The sequence below is a fragment of the Lates calcarifer genome, linkage group LG1 (assembly GCF_001640805.2).
Source record: "Lates calcarifer isolate ASB-BC8 linkage group LG1, TLL_Latcal_v3, whole genome shotgun sequence".
Classification (NCBI taxonomy): domain Eukaryota; kingdom Metazoa; phylum Chordata; class Actinopteri; family Centropomidae; genus Lates; species Lates calcarifer.
In genome coordinates, this window is record NC_066833.1 from 13,887,556 (window position 1) to 13,904,847 (window position 17,292).

The 17,292-nt window shown below is 38.3% G+C and overlaps 1 protein-coding gene across 2 annotated transcripts in view; it reads left to right on the forward strand.

Annotated features, from left to right (window-relative positions):
• cps1 (carbamoyl-phosphate synthase 1, mitochondrial) overlaps positions 1-17,292 on the forward strand; it is a 43,822-nt gene that overhangs the window by 6,754 nt on the left and 19,776 nt on the right. For both annotated transcript variants that reach the window (XM_018690472.2, XM_018690471.2), the window contains 16 exons: positions 750-848; positions 1,250-1,345; positions 2,365-2,554; positions 2,792-2,949; positions 3,162-3,290; positions 3,988-4,132; positions 4,917-5,127; positions 5,706-5,904; positions 6,016-6,192; positions 7,526-7,644; positions 11,293-11,434; positions 11,786-11,851; positions 12,066-12,129; positions 12,477-12,658; positions 14,379-14,573; positions 16,575-16,642. In XM_018690472.2, the coding sequence (XP_018545988.1) occupies positions 750-848; positions 1,250-1,345; positions 2,365-2,554; positions 2,792-2,949; positions 3,162-3,290; positions 3,988-4,132; positions 4,917-5,127; positions 5,706-5,904; positions 6,016-6,192; positions 7,526-7,644; positions 11,293-11,434; positions 11,786-11,851; positions 12,066-12,129; positions 12,477-12,658; positions 14,379-14,573; positions 16,575-16,642 (2,240 nt within the window). The remainder of the gene's footprint in view (positions 1-749; positions 849-1,249; positions 1,346-2,364; positions 2,555-2,791; positions 2,950-3,161; positions 3,291-3,987; positions 4,133-4,916; positions 5,128-5,705; positions 5,905-6,015; positions 6,193-7,525; positions 7,645-11,292; positions 11,435-11,785; positions 11,852-12,065; positions 12,130-12,476; positions 12,659-14,378; positions 14,574-16,574; positions 16,643-17,292) is intronic.

The window sequence follows — 17,292 nt, forward strand, 5'->3', positions numbered from 1 at the left end:
AAATAGTCAGCCGTAACCTCTGTCGATTTAAGACAGAATAATAAGACCTGTCCTCTGTGCCAAAACATACAGCTGACAACTCAGTTGGAGAATTGTTGCCTTCCACCTCGGTTTGATTCCTGGAGACAGAACAAAAAATTTCACAATGCCCATGGCAAATGCTTTGTACCACTGACTGGCAGGGTGGTGCAATGTTTTTTTTTCTTTATGTATTTTTGTCTCAGACATTGAGAAATTTCTTATTTTTCTTAACTCTCTACATAACATGACAAGACTGTCTGTTTGTCAACAACATTTGTAGTCAGTTACAGTGTGTTACCACAGCCAACTCATTTTACTGCAGCCTGTAAAATGCCTATAAAGCCTATAAATTCTAGATCATTTACCTACTTTCCAGTGTATGTTCAGCTCTAAATACATTGTCACTTTCAGGAACTTGGTGCTGTTACTTACTTGTACTCTGAAGACAGTGTTTCTTATATTATCACTGGATGAGATTAAAAAAAAAAGTGCATTACATCATGTACCTCTCTAAGAAGTTGAACACTACCTTCAAGTAGGCTCTTTTCCGCCAAGAAAGCTGTTAATATGTACTTATTGGCCAGTCCCAATATATTTCATTATATAGAATATATTGGAAAAAAATGAATATTTTTCACACCATAAGTAATGAGTTATATAAATATTCCTAATATTATTAATGTAGTTTTCAAACCATGGTTATATTGACATTTTCCTTGTTTCTACAGTTCCTCTTTGATGCCTTCATATCCCTGATCAAAAAAGGAGAGGATGCCAACATAGTTTCAGTAATGCCCAAAAAACCCCACATCCCTCCCAGAGCGCAGGTACAGTACCACACACAGGTTTACCTTGAACCTTTTGAACAGCTGAGGCCCACTTGGGGAAAGTTCAGGACTTTGATGAACTCTTTGACTGTGTAAAAGATTATCAGAGAATTTATCAAATAGGTTACTTTACAGCAAAATGCCAGGATGGAGTATTTACTAGACTGCATAGCAGTCACATCACAACAATTTATAATTGAATTGCATTTAAAAAATAGGAAGGGATATTATTTATTAAATTGATGGACTTAACTATAATGTATGCCATAGTCAGCATGTGAGTACTGAGAAAGACAATGAATGTGAATGAATGGAGCTTCATCCTGCATATACATACTCTGTTACTGTGTTACATGCAGTTAATCACTGTGGTTATTGTACGTCTATTTGTGTTAACGCAGGTGTCAAAGGTGTTGGTACTGGGCTCTGGTGGTCTTTCTATTGGTCAGGCTGGAGAGTTTGACTACTCAGGATCTCAGGCCATCAAGGCCATGAAGGTAAGATATAGTACAATAACCTGATGTACATATTTTCTGTAGCCAAAACCATATCCCATGACTCTAAATAGGGTTGTGTTTAATGATGTTTTTTTGTTTTTTTGATCGAACTTAATGCATTTTGTCAGCATTTTGCTGAATGGGCATTTAAATGTATCATTCATCCTGATAAACTGAACCTTATATCAGATGTGCTGTAGCTGATATGCCCCGGTGCCACCTCCATCTTTTTCCAAAAACTATTAGAAGTAAATATGGTGTATAAATACAGTAAATACAGGCTAGTGTACCAATGTGTGCTAATCTGCAGTTGAAAATAGGTTCCAATAAAAGCTGTTCACTCTGTTTTGAGTAATATTTGGTTAAAGCTTCTGTGCACAGCATTTAAGAAAATTCTGAATCCTGAATACAGACACATATTTTACTGCCAGTGCATGTGTTTTCTAGTAGATTTGTTTTTATTCTTTTTAGTGATGGATTAGTCTGTTGTAATGTGTTTGCCGAGTTAGACATGAACTGAACTGGTTGTTGTTATATTCTGTAACACATAGAACTGAGTTTTCCTCCTTCAGAGGAGCTTTCATACATAAAAAGTTTTAATATAGTGTTTGTCACAGTGCCCATTCTAGTCCTTGAAATGGAATAAATAGGTCTTTCACAGGAGGACATTTTGACATGTCACAGTAGGACAAGCACAGGTGTAAATTACACAATTAATGATGGCTGATTTGCGCATGCTGGTTCACTGTCATGACTCACTGGGTCACTTGAATCAAACAGCGCTATTAGCAATGTTATTAGTAATGAATGTGCTTTTCCTATTATGACAAGTCAAAATGTTTGCTGTGAAAAAGGGTCTGTTAAAAGCTGTAAAAGCTGTACAGGAATAAATGCCAGTCAGAAAAACCACAGTAGCACATCGAAAATGAAAAGACATGAACTGTGTAAAAGAAGTACTAAACGTCATACTCAAGTTTTCTTTTAAATAGATAAAAATTAACTCTGTGGACATGTTGTAGGAGGAGAATCTGAAGACAGTGCTCATGAACCCAAACATAGCCTCTGTTCAGACCAATGAGGTGGGCACCAAACAGGCTGACTCTGTCTATTTTCTGCCTGTCACACCGCAATTTGTAACTGAAGTAATCAAGACTGAGCGTCCGGATGGCATCCTGCTCTCCATGGGTGGACAGACCGCCCTCAACTGTGGTAAGATGTGCACTTGTTTGCTTGGATATTTGGTAAAGCTGATTTTGTGGTTGAATTGTCTGTGGAGATCAATATGTAGGGGAAACTGGGATGAAGACATTCACTTGAATGACATATGTAATGTTGGGGGACCTGAGCTTTCAGATTTTCATCTAGTTTGTGTACATTAGGGTTTTTTTAATGGTTTGAATTTTAACCAAACATTTGTATGTGGACTGGTGTTTGTGTGGCATTTAGGAGTAGAATTGTTCCAGCGTGGCATCCTGGAAAAGTATGGTGTGAAGGTCCTTGGAACCCCGGTGGAATCCATCATGGCCACAGAGGACAGGCAGCTTTTTGCTGACAAACTGATGGAAATCAACGAGAAGATTGCACCCAGTATAGCTGTTGAGTCGGTAAGGATCCAACATCACTCACAGTTCATAGCTGTGGCAATTCATGTCTATATGCCCAGTCACCATCTGAGCATAGGTTTAGTTTTCAGTTTGTAATAGAAATATTATATACATTCTCTATGTTCATGAATTTGGTAAGTTCTGTAATTGGCTGTGGCATGTGTTCACTATTCTTGTTTTGGGGAAATATAATATTTGTGTGCATCTTTCAGGTGTCTGATGCCTTAAAAGCTGCAGAGCAGATTGGTTACCCGGTGATGTTGCGATCGGCCTATGCCCTGGGTGGTCTGGGCTCTGGTCTGTGTGCCAACAAAGAAAAACTAGAGGAAACTGCCCACAAGGTCAGAATAAATTCTGCACAGCAGGGATAGTAGGCATGGAGGCACAGTTATTATTGTTATTCTTAATATTTTCTTTTCTCTTGACACCTGATCAGTCGTTTCAGTCAAATCAGAAATTGAAGCATTTTACCCAGACTTTTACTGAGAAACTTATTTATGCTTATACTTTCACCTGTGTTTGTAGCACTAACCCGCTTTGAAATTGTTTCAATATGTTTCCTTGGTCCTCTGCCAAGAAAGGAATAGTTTGCTGTTGCTAAGCAACATTATTTTGTCCTCGTCCAGTACCAAGCATTATGTATGACAGCTCAGGTGGTTCTAATCTGTAATCACAGGCTGAAAAACGAACTGTTTGTTCTGTTTTAGATTGATACATCCTGCTTTTATGCCATACAGTATGTTCTGCAGATTTCCTCATTTGGCATTTGAAATAATTTTTTCTCTGTTTCATTTGAAAGTTTCAGTTTCAGTGTTTACATTCACTGTGGTTTAAATGCACGTGTTAAGCACTGCATTGACACTAAGTAATAGGCAGATTCAAAAGTTCTACTCCCAAATTTGATTTTGAATTGTAGAATTACATTGCAGAGCTATTGTATTAAATTAAACTGTACAAGGCTTCATGTTATTTTGTCTACCCAAAAGGGTAATGTAGACAAATAGCATTGAAACTGATTATATTCTGTGCATATTATAGGCTCTGGCCATGAGCAGTCAGATCTTAGTGGAGAAGTCTTTGCTGGGCTGGAAGGAGGTGGAATATGAGGTAGTGAGAGACGTGGCTGATAACTGTGTCACCGTCTGCAACATGGAGAACTTCGACCCACTGGGCATTCACACAGGTACCAAGCATACAGTGCATGCATCCTAATGTATTTTCAAACCATTGTACACCCTGGATACACACCTGTATGGTATCATTTCCTGGGTTTTTAGTCGTGGCGTGTTTGATTCACTTCCATTTGAATTCAGTATTCTGTTGTTCTCACCTTTTATTCAGTGCAGACAGCTTGGTTTTGTTGCTCAAACTCACTGTGTAGCTGGTAAGATCATATAGATGTTGATAGTTGTTGTCCTTGTCTTATTTCTCTCTCCTGTTTCTGTACATCAAGAAAAGCACAGGAAATCAATACTTGAGCTGCAAATGTAAGCCTTTGGGATCAGTTCAGTTCTTATAGCCAACATTCACAGACTGAGACAAGTGTACCTATGATTAAAAGTGGTTTGAGTGCTTCTCATAGAGTTCAAAGGATAAACCGATAAATGTGTTCTTTATCTGAAATACAGTACTTTCTAGCCTCAGCTTCTCCTACAGAATTCAACAGAACTCTCAAATCTGTATATCAGATGACACAAGCCTGGATATTTTGTTTTTGTTGACATATGGTTATTGTTAAATGCTGGGAAGTAGAGGAAAAAATCTTGAATGGTGGAGAATGTATAGTGAAATGTTTTACATGAGATCCAAATCCAAATGAGAAACAGTTATTGCTTTATTTCTATATATGATATGTAAAATATCTTCATTTTCCTACCATTTTCTCATTAACCAAAGCAAATTCGGAAACTGTTTAATAATGTTTAAAACCTGTTCTTGCTCTAACCCCTCTTCCTCCTCTTCTTCAGGTGACTCTATAGTGGTGGCACCGAGCCAGACGTTGTCCAATGAGGAGTACCACATGCTCCGTGAGACAGCCATCAAAGTGGTCCGTCACCTTGGCATTGTAGGTGAATGCAACATCCAGTACGCCCTACACCCATCATCCTTGGAGTACTGCATCATTGAGGTTAATGCCCGGCTCTCCAGAAGCTCAGCTCTGGCATCCAAAGCCACTGGGTAAGAGAATTCATCCATATGAATACAGGGACTGCATACGATGCAGTACACAACATGCAATTGATAGAATCATGTGTCTAGGTGGACTTCCTTATACAGTTCGATCAAACACTTACTGACTGCAGTCTTACAAGTTGTAAAAATGTCTTAACATCATGTCATTTACAGTGGAAACCACATAATCCACAATCCATACTGTAGTAATGTTTTTAATGTAATATATCAAAGTGCCTTAAAAAAAATTTCTAAGCACTCATGCAGCATTCCCGGCAGAATGATGTTGATTGCTTATTTTGGGTAATTTTTCTTTTTTTTCAAACAACTGTAGCCCTAGTAATTGCTGTTAAGTAATATCAAAAGATACAAAGAAATCATATATCATACATCAAGTAGATATTGGACCTTTTGAGTAGAACAAAATATAGGTGTCAATACAATATTACAGTTTTATTACATTTTATCATCATCAAATGATGATAAAACATTTTCTCTGTTGCGGAGACTTTACCCAGTTAAAGCATTTTCACACTGCTGTCAAACATTAATTGATGTTGGTTTTCCTGCCACTTGTCTCACAGGTACCCCTTAGCATTTGTAGCTGCTAAGCTGGCTCTGGGAATCCCCCTACCAGAGATCAAGAATGCTGTATCTGAGAAGACCACAGCCTGCTTTGAACCCAGTCTAGACTACATCGTTACCAAAATCCCCCGCTGGGACCTGGACCGCTTTCAGGGCATGTCCCGTGAAATAGGCAGTGCCATGAAAAGTGTTGGAGAGGTGGGGGAGGATCCACAGATAACCACTCACCCCATCTCTCATTCATTTGCTTATTCACTATGCTCACTCACTCGTATTACACTGTCTTGCGTTTCCCTCTTCTGGATTCAGGTGATGGCAGTGGGCCGGACCTTTGAGGAGAGTGTGCAGAAGGCCCTGAGGATGTGTCATCCATCAGTGGATGGCTTTGTGCCCAGGCTGCCACTCAAGAAAGCCTGGACTGACACCCAGGACCTGCAACAGGAGCTGGCTGTGCCTTCCAGTACCCGCATCTTCTCCCTCGCCAAGGTACACTAATCTTTCATAGCATTAATAATGAATGAAACCAACTACAGTTTTCTCATTAAAATCACGTTTTGAAGTGTTACAGGAAAATTATCATGAAAAAAACATGAAATGCAGAGAAAAATGTGTCCCTGGCCTTCCTGCATGCCAGTTGTGAATGCCTAATTGTGTGGAAATGTCTTTGAAATTTAGATTTAGTTTAATAGATGCATAGTAGTCAAACAGTGTTTGATGGTCTAACTGGCAGGGTCTAATAGTGTAGCCTTTTAAGAAATATTTAAAAGTAGGGAATCTGAAACATTGTTTTCCTAAGTTTGCTTTTGTGCTTGCACAATACAGTGCTGTTAGTCTGTAGGTCAAGCTGTCATTCAAATGCAGACATGGTACATGAACTATTACAAGGTGAAAAACATCCACAGTCCAGTTCTTCAACAGGCTTTTATCACTAGCTAAACGAAGGGAGAGAATGAGGTCATGTCAGTGTGAAAACCTCCAGCTGTGTGAGCTGGTGTCCTGACTGTAGAGACAGATCTGTTCTTTAGTCTGGAGTGAGATCATTGGAGATGGCAGCTGCCTTAGGGATTACTACTCTGTATCTTATCTCCAGGCAATCAATCACCATGTACAGCCACTTACAGATGTGGCCAAAAGTGCTGGTATCCTTAGACCTCATTGAAATATTGTTCCTCTTGAAAAAGTGTTGAAATTAAAAGCTCTTTTGTGATGCATACCTGCAATTGTGGAAGCAGTTGTGAAAAGAGTTGAATTCTTTCTTATTCTACAAAGATCTGCTAAAATTGTTGGCACTCCTTAGAAGTAGTGATAGTTGGTAGCAGTGATAGCAGGCTGTTATCTTCAATTAAGATCACAGGTTTCTTCAAACTTATAATCAGTCATTCAGATTATTTAAATGGAGAAAACTACTCATTGTGCTGTTTGGTATCATTGTGTGTACCACAATGAACACTAACAAGAGATAGAAAAGAGGAGAGTTGTCTGAGGAGATAAGGAAGAAAATAAATGTTTAAAAATTCCAAGCAGCTTGATGTTTCTGTGACCACAACTAGAAATATTATTAAGACGTTGATGAAGATGAAAACATAGTATGTAAAGTAACTACTCTGAATGACCCTTCCCATCCAGTGAAAGTTCACTGAATGATCTGCAACCTGATTTTAATCATAGGCAACTGGTTCTCATAATCTGTTGAAACTTTGTGAAATCTATTGGATGTCTTCTTTCAGAGTGCTCCAACAAAGGGCATGAATGATGAGCTTGATAAAGATGATGAATGATAAATGTAGCGCTGAGCCTGCTCCGTGTCTCTGTCTTTCAGGCACTTCACAGTGGTATGAGTGTGGATCAGATCCACCAGCTGACAGCCATAGACAAGTGGTTCCTCCATAAACTCCATAGGATAACACAGCTAGAGCAACACTTGGCAAACTACAAGAGGTAATGCATACACACAGATGCACACCTTTGTCAAACAAAATAACTTTTAGGTCCTTTTGAATGTCTGTACTGTGCTGGTTGATTCTTGTGCTGCTGAATTAGGAACTGAAATCATAATAATTATTTTTAGTCTTTAAAGCTACAGATTTGTTATTGTGTTTCTGTATGTTTGCACAGTATCTGCCTTTGTGCCTGCATGTGAGTGTATGCAAGTGTGTGCAGTATGTAAATAACGCTGTGATTATCCTCAAGAACTCAAGAATCCACAAGAACCTGTCTCACAGGTGTAACATAAAAAGACCTACAAAACACAAACATTGTGATAGCTCACAGAAGGATCCTGACAACTAATACAGTACAACAACCCACATAAAGAATACTTAATTAATGTGCAGGCTCTGCCCACTCTTTTCAGGAAATCTCAGGAAACTACAACAGATTTAAATAAATATAGACATGGACAGATGTGGAAGTTCTGCCTCCGTACTGTAGCTTGTACTTATGTTTCCATAGCCAGAAGTTTAATTTTCTCCTATGCAGGGCTGCTTTTTCAATTCTGCACCTGCTTACCCCTGCAAGGTTTTTGACTCACCTGCTTCTGAAACACTGTGCATTAGAAATCCTTCTGTCCCCCTGTCCCATTAAAAAGTTTCAGGTGATGGCTATGTGAGTTAGATCTGGAAAAACATGTTGAAAAGTATGAAATTTGGGAAACTCTGAATTAGTTCTTTCCAGAAATTCTTCTGAGTATTCTTCAGTTGGAAAATGCTGGTCCTCAAAAATAAGATGAACCCCAGTCTCTTCACGTCTCACTTTGCTTCTCTGTCGTGGTTCACCTCCTCTCAGCTGCCGCCCTCTCTGTCTCTCTGCCCTCTGGCTCTTACCTGGACAGCTCAAATCAAAGCTGCTGTGAATTTTCATGGCTTAGCCATAGGTAACCCGCTGCTTCCTTCTGACTCCGCTGTTTAATAATTAATGGCTGGCTGTCTGGTGGGTGCCCACTGCTACATGCTGACCCATAGAGAGGGCTGTTGTAGTCTCCACTGCCTCTGGAGCAGGGGGACATTGGTATGGGGACACACAATAGGCTGCTGCCAGACTGATGGAACGTAGAGCTGAATACAGGTGGGCTCCAAGCTCTAGCTGGTCAGCAGACTCATTGTTTGTGTGCTTAAGAGTGTTGGTTCTTTTATTGCTGTAGTTGGGACAGACAGATATTTCACATTTTATTCCTCTTTATTTCTAAGAGTCACTTTTAACATTCTGATTATTGTGTTGGTTAAGAGCAGAGGTGACAAGTAGTCAGTTCTTGCTGTGCACATTGACAGTAAATATATCTGACCTCACCTTTAAACAATTGCTGCTGATGGACAATTGGTCTTTGGTCAAGGAGTGAGTACTATACTAATAACTATCATTGAATAATTTAATGATATTGTAAACATAGGATAAGTAAATTATTTTTCAGACTTTCTGCTCATTTTGATTTTGCAGTAACTGTCAGGTTTAGGACAAAACACTTGGTGCCATTGCTCTGAAATACAGGATGATCAGACACGGGCATAAAAACATACACATAGTTTTTGTGTATTAACCCGGTGGTATACTGGAATATAAGACATGGCAAATATGAAATAAAAAAATAAAAAATAAAATATATTTTATGTTGTTTTGAAGTGGATTACAAATTTTATTACACAAAGCAGAGCAGAGAATGAAAAGATGACAGTACACCTGCATATGCGGACATAAATAATTAGGTATATGAGCCCCATGCATGACCTGATTTATAATTTAAAGGACAGCAATTAAACAACACACAAAAAAGGATCATTCCAATAAACTTGATTAAGTGAAAAATTAACAAAATGAAAAGTGTGAAATCACCGAAATTGGTTCCTGTCAATTTTAAGTTTGGTTAGAGTGTGCATGCTTGTTTTTGTATGTGTGAGACTACAGTCCTTTTCCTCTCAGTGTTTTTCAGATTTCATTTGTGTGAAAGGGTTTATGTGCATAGGTTCATGGCATGCTAAGGATTTCCCTCTCGCTGTAAAACTGCTTTTCCAGACAGGATAATTGTACACAAGACAACCAAGCTCTCAGATCAAATTTCTTTTTTTCTTGTGATTCTGACTCAGAATTCTTGCTGCTCTCTCCCTTCATTGTTTTTTATTTCTCAGCCTAGCCATGTGCAGTGGGAGTTAAAACACACTTGACATTTCCAATATTGTTATGCTACAAGGTCATAAATAATTCAGATAATGGGGAGGGAGAACAAGTTGCGGTTTACCAAAAATAGGAATTCCTTCCTATTGTCTCTAGCAATGGCATTATGGGAAATAATGCTGGCTGCTTTCTTAGAAGGAGTTAGATGAGAAGATCAATATTAGTTTATTACTATGTATTCATGTGTTTAGTTTTACTTGGCACAAAAACAGAAATCAAGGGGAGACAGTTACAAAACTGTGACAAACTCTGTCAAAAGAGCCTCCAAACTCCATAGCTGTCACATTTACACACTGTATCTCATATCTTTAACATGGAATAATATATATAATATATTAATAATAATATTAATATAATGTATTTTAATAGACATACTTTATGACTGAGCATTCATACAGTGACTGTACCATCTTGCCTGTAATATTGCCAGCTTTTCACTTTCCTTACTCTAAGCAAAACCCAGATGACTTTTGGATGTATTGTTGGCTAGCTTGCCAGAAAATATTAATACCACATGTAAACAAGCACATTTTGGACAAATTTCAGTGCTCAATGTACAGTGGTTTAATTGATAATGGTCCTCCTTGAACAAGAGCAAACAGACATACTTTTCCAAATTTTAATGTCTTCACTTAATATAAGCACTATTCTGATTCATCTTAAAAAAAAGAGTAAGAGTAAGCATTTTAGACTGTATATACACTTTGGTGTTAAGTCTGAAGCACGGTCATGTTTTTTTTTAAATAAATTGTTCCTGCTGCTCTTGATACTAAACTTTATTTTTGCTACAATATTTCTGTTTAACCTCACAGCTCACATTAAAGTTTTATTGATTAAAATGGTTTTTAAATGGTTGCGCTTGCCAGCCTGGTGCCCTGGCACCTCTGCGCCTTGTTTGTTGATATCATTATTGATCGCTCTGAGGTGGGTTTTTCCCTGCTGTCTACACTGCTGGGTAGGCAAGCCAGTCATGACCCACTTGCAGGATTGACCTTCTAAGTTCAGTGTACTTGAAAATACACCGATATATGACAGGGGCCACAGACAAAAAAAAAGATTAAAAAATAAACACAGTTGTTTTTCTTTTCGTCTACCTCACTGCACATCTTTCTATTCATACATTCCTGACATAAATCAGGCATGTTGTGAATTAAATTTTTAAGCTTAAGTGACAGACAGACTGACATTCTGTAACAGAATTAATCTAACAGTAAATCTGGCACTTTCTTTTGGCATAAAGAATGCAATATAGCACAAAACTGCAAGAGAATTGTTGCTCCAGTGCAAACGGTGTGAAATATTTTTGGCAGTGATCGTAATGTCTAAATTCAGAGTCAAATACTGAGAAAACCTTTATTAAAGAAACCTTCACCAAAGTGTCACATTAGTTACATTACTTATCATTTCATTTATTTCCTGCAGTGGCACAGTACCCAGGGGGCTGCTGCTTAAGGCCAAGCAGGATGGTTTTTCAGACCGGCAGGTTGGTCAGATTCTGGGCTCCAGTGAGAGAGTAGCCAGAGAACTGAGGCTCACTCAAAGTATCAGACCCTGGGTCAAACAGGTGAGTGTCACAGGGCTCTTTCTTGGAGCTTGGAGGGAGTGGGAGAAAAGCATTGGTCAGACAGAAAGAGATTCCACTAGATATGACGCACTCAGTCCACTCCGAGCACTGATCTTGCTTGATCAGTACACACACAGTCACACACTCACACATATTAGTTTCAGTTGGCCACAAACGTAAATGAAAGGGGTATGAAAATATGTAGGGGCTTTAGGGGCTTTAGGGTGAAACTGCCTTTCCACACATCCATTTTATTATTGTTACTTTGCGAGGTGTGGCAGATAAAAGATTCTTTTACATGTGAGAGAATTACCCATTTTAACGTCTGTTTTCTCTGATCCCTCCTCTCAGATTGACACCCTGGCAGCAGAGTACCCAGCTATGACCAACTACCTGTATTGTACTTATCATGGTCAGGTATGTAGTCCCTGCTGACAGAAAAAAATATACTTGTTAGAGAGCTATCATTATTGTGCATTTATGTACCGTATGAATTGCACTGAAAATACAGTGTATAAAAATAATTTCAACATTTTAATTTGTCATGGAAAAACATCTGTGCTAAAGAATTATTGACATCTTTAAGAGTACATTATGAACAATGGTTTTGTTAATTTATTTATTTAATCAGGAGCATGATCTGGACTTTAAAGACCAGGGAATTATGGTTCTTGGTTGTGGGCCTTACCATATTGGTGAGTACAACAAATAAGCTTTCATATAATTTTTACATGTTTCAATTTTGCAATTGTGAATTAGCTTGTTTTATATTTCAATAGAATTAAATCTTACAGTTTTTTTTGGCCTAGTAAGCACACAACATAATCCAACAGAGAAGTTTAAATACGCTTCACAAAGTGGCTTTAATACTTCTAGGAAGGGTTTGTTCATCTGCTCTAATCCAGTAATATTTTCCAGGAAAAGATATGGTTAATAAGAAATGTGATTTAATGTGGCATGCCAAGTTAGAAATTAATGAATCATTATCATTGAATTTGTGATGTCCAAAGTACTTAAATTAATCAGTGGTGTGATCCTCCAGGGAGCAGTGTTGAGTTTGACTGGTGTGCAGTGTCTAGCATCAGAGCCTTGAGACAGATGGGCAAGAAGACAGTGGTGGTGAACCACAACCCTGAGACAGTCAGCACTGACTTTGACGAGTGTGATCGCCTTTATTTCGAAGAGCTGACCCTGGAACGCATCCTGGACATCACCCAGCAAGAGGTTAGGACACACGTGCAAACATTTTTTTTTATCATTTGACAAAGTTCAAACAAAATCTACAAATTTAGAGTTTCCTCTTCCTTTTTGTCATGGAAAAAAACTTGCATTGGTTGATGAAGAATTCATCAACTGTCCACAGAAACCTAAGACACTGTAACTATGTTCTACACCCACATACTGTATCGTGGCTCAAATCATTGGGCTTTTCCTATAATCTATCACATATTTATATATAAACTTGAATGTAAATTCAGAAAATGGTAAAGCTTTCAGCTTTTTTGCCTTACCTTCTAGATTGGTCTCAGCCATTAAAAGCAGCCAAAGAAAGCCCTTCTGTCTGTCTAAGACAAACTGGGAAAACTCTGAATGGGTCCTAATTGGGACATATATTATGCAGCACTATAGGCTCATCCAAGATTTAAGAGCTTTGGTCTCTGTAGTTACAGGTGTGAGGATTTTTTCTGGCTTTTCAATCCTTAATGATCTTTCTGTAACACACATAGTTCATGTGTTCTACATTGCTGTGAAGCTTTTGGGTCACTTAAGGTGACATAGTTTTTTTGAAAAAAGTTGATTTTATTTAAAGAAACTATGGAAATGTCTTCTGTAATGTATAATTTTCCAAGAATAATTATTTGAGAGTTAGTATTCAAGGTCCTGAGGTTGATTATCTCCTGGCATCATGGAGAGACATACAGTAATACAGCATCACAATACTCAGTTTGCTCTTCTAAATTTATGATAATGCAAGTGGAAGGTCAAATTTCTGACCAAGTGACCAACTGCAGGTATTATTGTAAACTTGACATCAGGATACCATGATTTCCATATATTGAACCTAATTCTGAATAACGTGATTTCACACATAACTACATTTGATATGGTATGCCATAATGATACATCATTTCCACCTTACTGCTCAGTGCTCCTCTGTGGTATGTGTTAAACCAAGGCAACCCTCAAGGTTACAAAACATGTTCAAGGGCATTAATAATGACTATTTCCCTCATATTTTTTTTTGCAGAACATATGTTTATTTGCATCTCTGTATTGTATGTATATTTGTATTGTGTCTTTGCGTACTAATGTCCATTGACTTTCCCTTGCAGAGGAATTGTAATCCTGTTAAAGTTGTGATGGGATCAGAGTGTGATTAAGTGTTTATTTGTTCAGGGGGATTGCATTACCATCAATCCCTCTCTCACAGCTACAGTCCCCTTGTTCTTTGTATGTGTGTGTGATAAATACAGCATTAGAGCACGGAGATAAACTCTGGACAGGAATGGAGCAGGTCCATGAATAATGAAGAGATACAACCTGGCATTGCCATGGAAACAGCATCCCCCTGGATCAGCTAGACAGGAAAAGGAGCTGCATGCTGTTATTAAAAGGATCATACACATTTGTTCACGCACACACATATACACCACCCCTGGTGATAACTAAACCTACGGCACAACTGAGATCAACTGTTTTTGTTTGTCTCATATTTTCACTGTGTGATCATTGGCTAGAATAATTTGAAGTGGTCTCAGGTTTCAGACTGTAAATCTTAGCTGATAGGCCTGTGGTAGGAGGTCCAAGACTTGACAGAGTATCTCCCCTTCTCCAATCTTTTCCTCTTCTTCCTCGTCTTGTTCCCCTGTTCTACCTGCTGTTTGCCCTCTTTTTATCTTGCATCTCCTATTTTTTCCATCCTCCCCTCTCCTCTCTTCTCCAGGGTTGCTCTGGCAGCATTGTGTCAGTGGGAGGCCAGATCCCCAACAATCTGGCCGTCCCGTTGCACCTGAGCGGAGTGAAGATTCTCGGGACAAACCCCCTGCAGATTGACCGGGCTGAGGAGCGCTCTATCTTCTCCAGTGTCCTAGATGACCTCGGAGTGGCCCAAGCCCCATGGAGGGCCCTTAGTTCTCTGGTGAGAGGAAACACATAAATAATGGATAATAAGGGCAAAAATACATTGTAGCAGGATATTTTGTGATATGTACTGTGTCAATATGCTAAGAAAATCCTTGTAAATGGGTCTCCAAACAAGGTACAGACCACTCCTGTGTTTGTGCAGGCTGTCCTTTAGCTACAAACAGTAACAGGATGAGTTCCCTAGGTAAAAGTAAATGAGGAGACAGTAATTATCTGAAAGTGTTAAACACAGCTAATTTGACAAAGTTCAGTTAAATTTAACCCTTTTAAAAGATTCCCGTCAGTATAGTTATGTTCTATTCTATTCTAATGTCGTTTTGTATCAGTATTAGCATTTTACATTGAAATCTATACAAAGCCATGCTGCATTGTAAAAACTTAAGGAACTCAAGGAAATCAGAGTTTTGAAGACATTTTATACCTATGGAGGAAGAAATAAGGATTTTTCTACCCTCAGACTTTGTTTTCAGTCAAACTTTGTTACAAATATCACCAGAACTGCCATTAATACCAAACCATCTCCTCTAAGTGTCATCATCAAGGTTTTTCACATAACGGACAGAGCTTCCTGATGTATATATTGGTTGCTTCTTTCCTTGTTTATCAATGTTTACAGAAATTACTTTTGCTTTGCTTTTGACATCTTAACACATGCACCAAACACAAATGAGATTATTTTACAGTGCTACATCACACGTTTTCCTACAGACAAACTTTACTTATCATCTTTAGAACTTCCTTGTAGACTTCACTGTACACCACTTTGTGTTTGGCCCTTTCAACTTGCTCCCGGCTACAACAGAATGAAGTGATGGCAAACCCCTTTGTGGAACATGTGGAGCGCTGAAATGTGCCTGCAGTCAATGCTGAAATATGTCTCTCCCCATTACTGTTGCTCATGTATTCAGTTACCACTGAGGAGCGATTAGCTGGCACACACACAGATAAAGTTCTTTGTCTCTCCAGAGTCCACCGACATCTCTGATTTCCCCGCCGATCTTGAAGAAACAGTTTGTTTTTATTGGGCTGGAATAACTCATAGGAGCCGTGGGGAGATGCTTCTTGTGTCTCTGGAGAACTGTTTTCTGTTTGTAAATGGCACTCCACCTGGTGAGTGAGCAGTGGGTAATGATGGAGAGAGAAAAAGCTAGTCCTGCAGTGAGACGGAGAAGAGAGAAAGAGCGATGATGATAATGATGATGATGTGGAGGAGGAGGACATACAGCATTTCTCTCACTGCTAGACTTCTTCTACTACTCCTATTCTTTTGTCTCTTATTCTTCATGTGAACTGAATGGAAGAAAACAAAATCAAAAGGGAGATGAACTAAAGCTCCACTTACTGACTGTTGGAGCACTCATATTTTCCCTTTTACTCTTTATAGTTGTTATGTTTTTTGCTGATGTGGGAGTACACCTTTCATTCTTGATGCCTTTTAAAATGTGTGTGGTTGAATTGAGAATGGTTAAAATGGAGGTAATTGTATGAGAGGCTTGTTACTAAAAGGATGAGCGAGCGCAATCACATTCCCTTGATTTGATATCGATACTTCATTTTCTGTCTCAAGTGGCTTTAATCATACAACTATTTAACATAATAGGAATTCTTTAAGAGTTACATAAAGATTCAAATACAAATTCAAAATACAGTGTCTTATTTGAAACCATTAAAAAAACCCTCCTTTTTAAAAATTACTTTTGGTTAAATTACAGACTCTTTCTGTTGCCATTGTGTTCATTAGAATACAATATCTTCTCTGTATTTGATCAGTCAAATGTGCATATGGGTGTCTAAGACCACAGCTATAGCTATTACCCCAAAAATTCATATTGTTTAGCCATAGTACATAACTTACCTTGATGGTTAACCCCTCAAAACTCTGTATATGTGTTTACATGGGGTTTTAAAGTTTGTCCCACCATATTTACTGGCATTACTGTTATTATATGACATACTTTCTCTCTAACATTTGTTGTGCTTTGCTCGCCTTTCACAGGAAGATGCCTTTGCGTTTGCCAACCAGGTCGGCTATCCCTGTCTTCTCCGCCCCTCCTATGTTCTCAGGTAAATTTCAACACGTCACCCAGCATACAGTAGTAGCCATTGCTTAGTATTACCTCACCAACACCTAACCCCTTACACTGAAGTGCAAAATAAATTAAGATTATCACATCAGCTCAATCTAATCATGAACATAGAAGCTGACCCACCGTAAAATCGTAAAATTTAAAATAACAAATACATTTTCTGTTTTTTTGTCTGAAGAAGTAATATAAACTAATCCAAATCTAAAGAGAATAGTTTTCTCGTATCAAACATTTAATCAATGAAGTATGTTTAATAAGCACAGTTTTTGTTGGCAGAGGCATGAAGAGAAAAAAAAAATCCATAGACTTTTTAAATAGCTAATTCTTAACTTGCTGCTAAGTTTTAGTTGTAATGATTAATGAATTTGACTCAGCCATGTGCTCCCTCAGTCATGCAGTGACACGTTTGTCCAGCAGATGTCGTGATGAGACCCTGTATTTAGCAGCGGTTTGGTATCACTGAGAATAAACCTATGTACAATCAAGTTTTGGACCTTTTATGATTTTACATGCAAGTTATGATGTTGTTTTAAAAGGTAATCTGTACTTATTAAGCACTGTGGGAAATCCTGAGTGTTGGGCACTAGGTCACATTTAAAATGACAAAATAGCAAAGTAATTTAATTC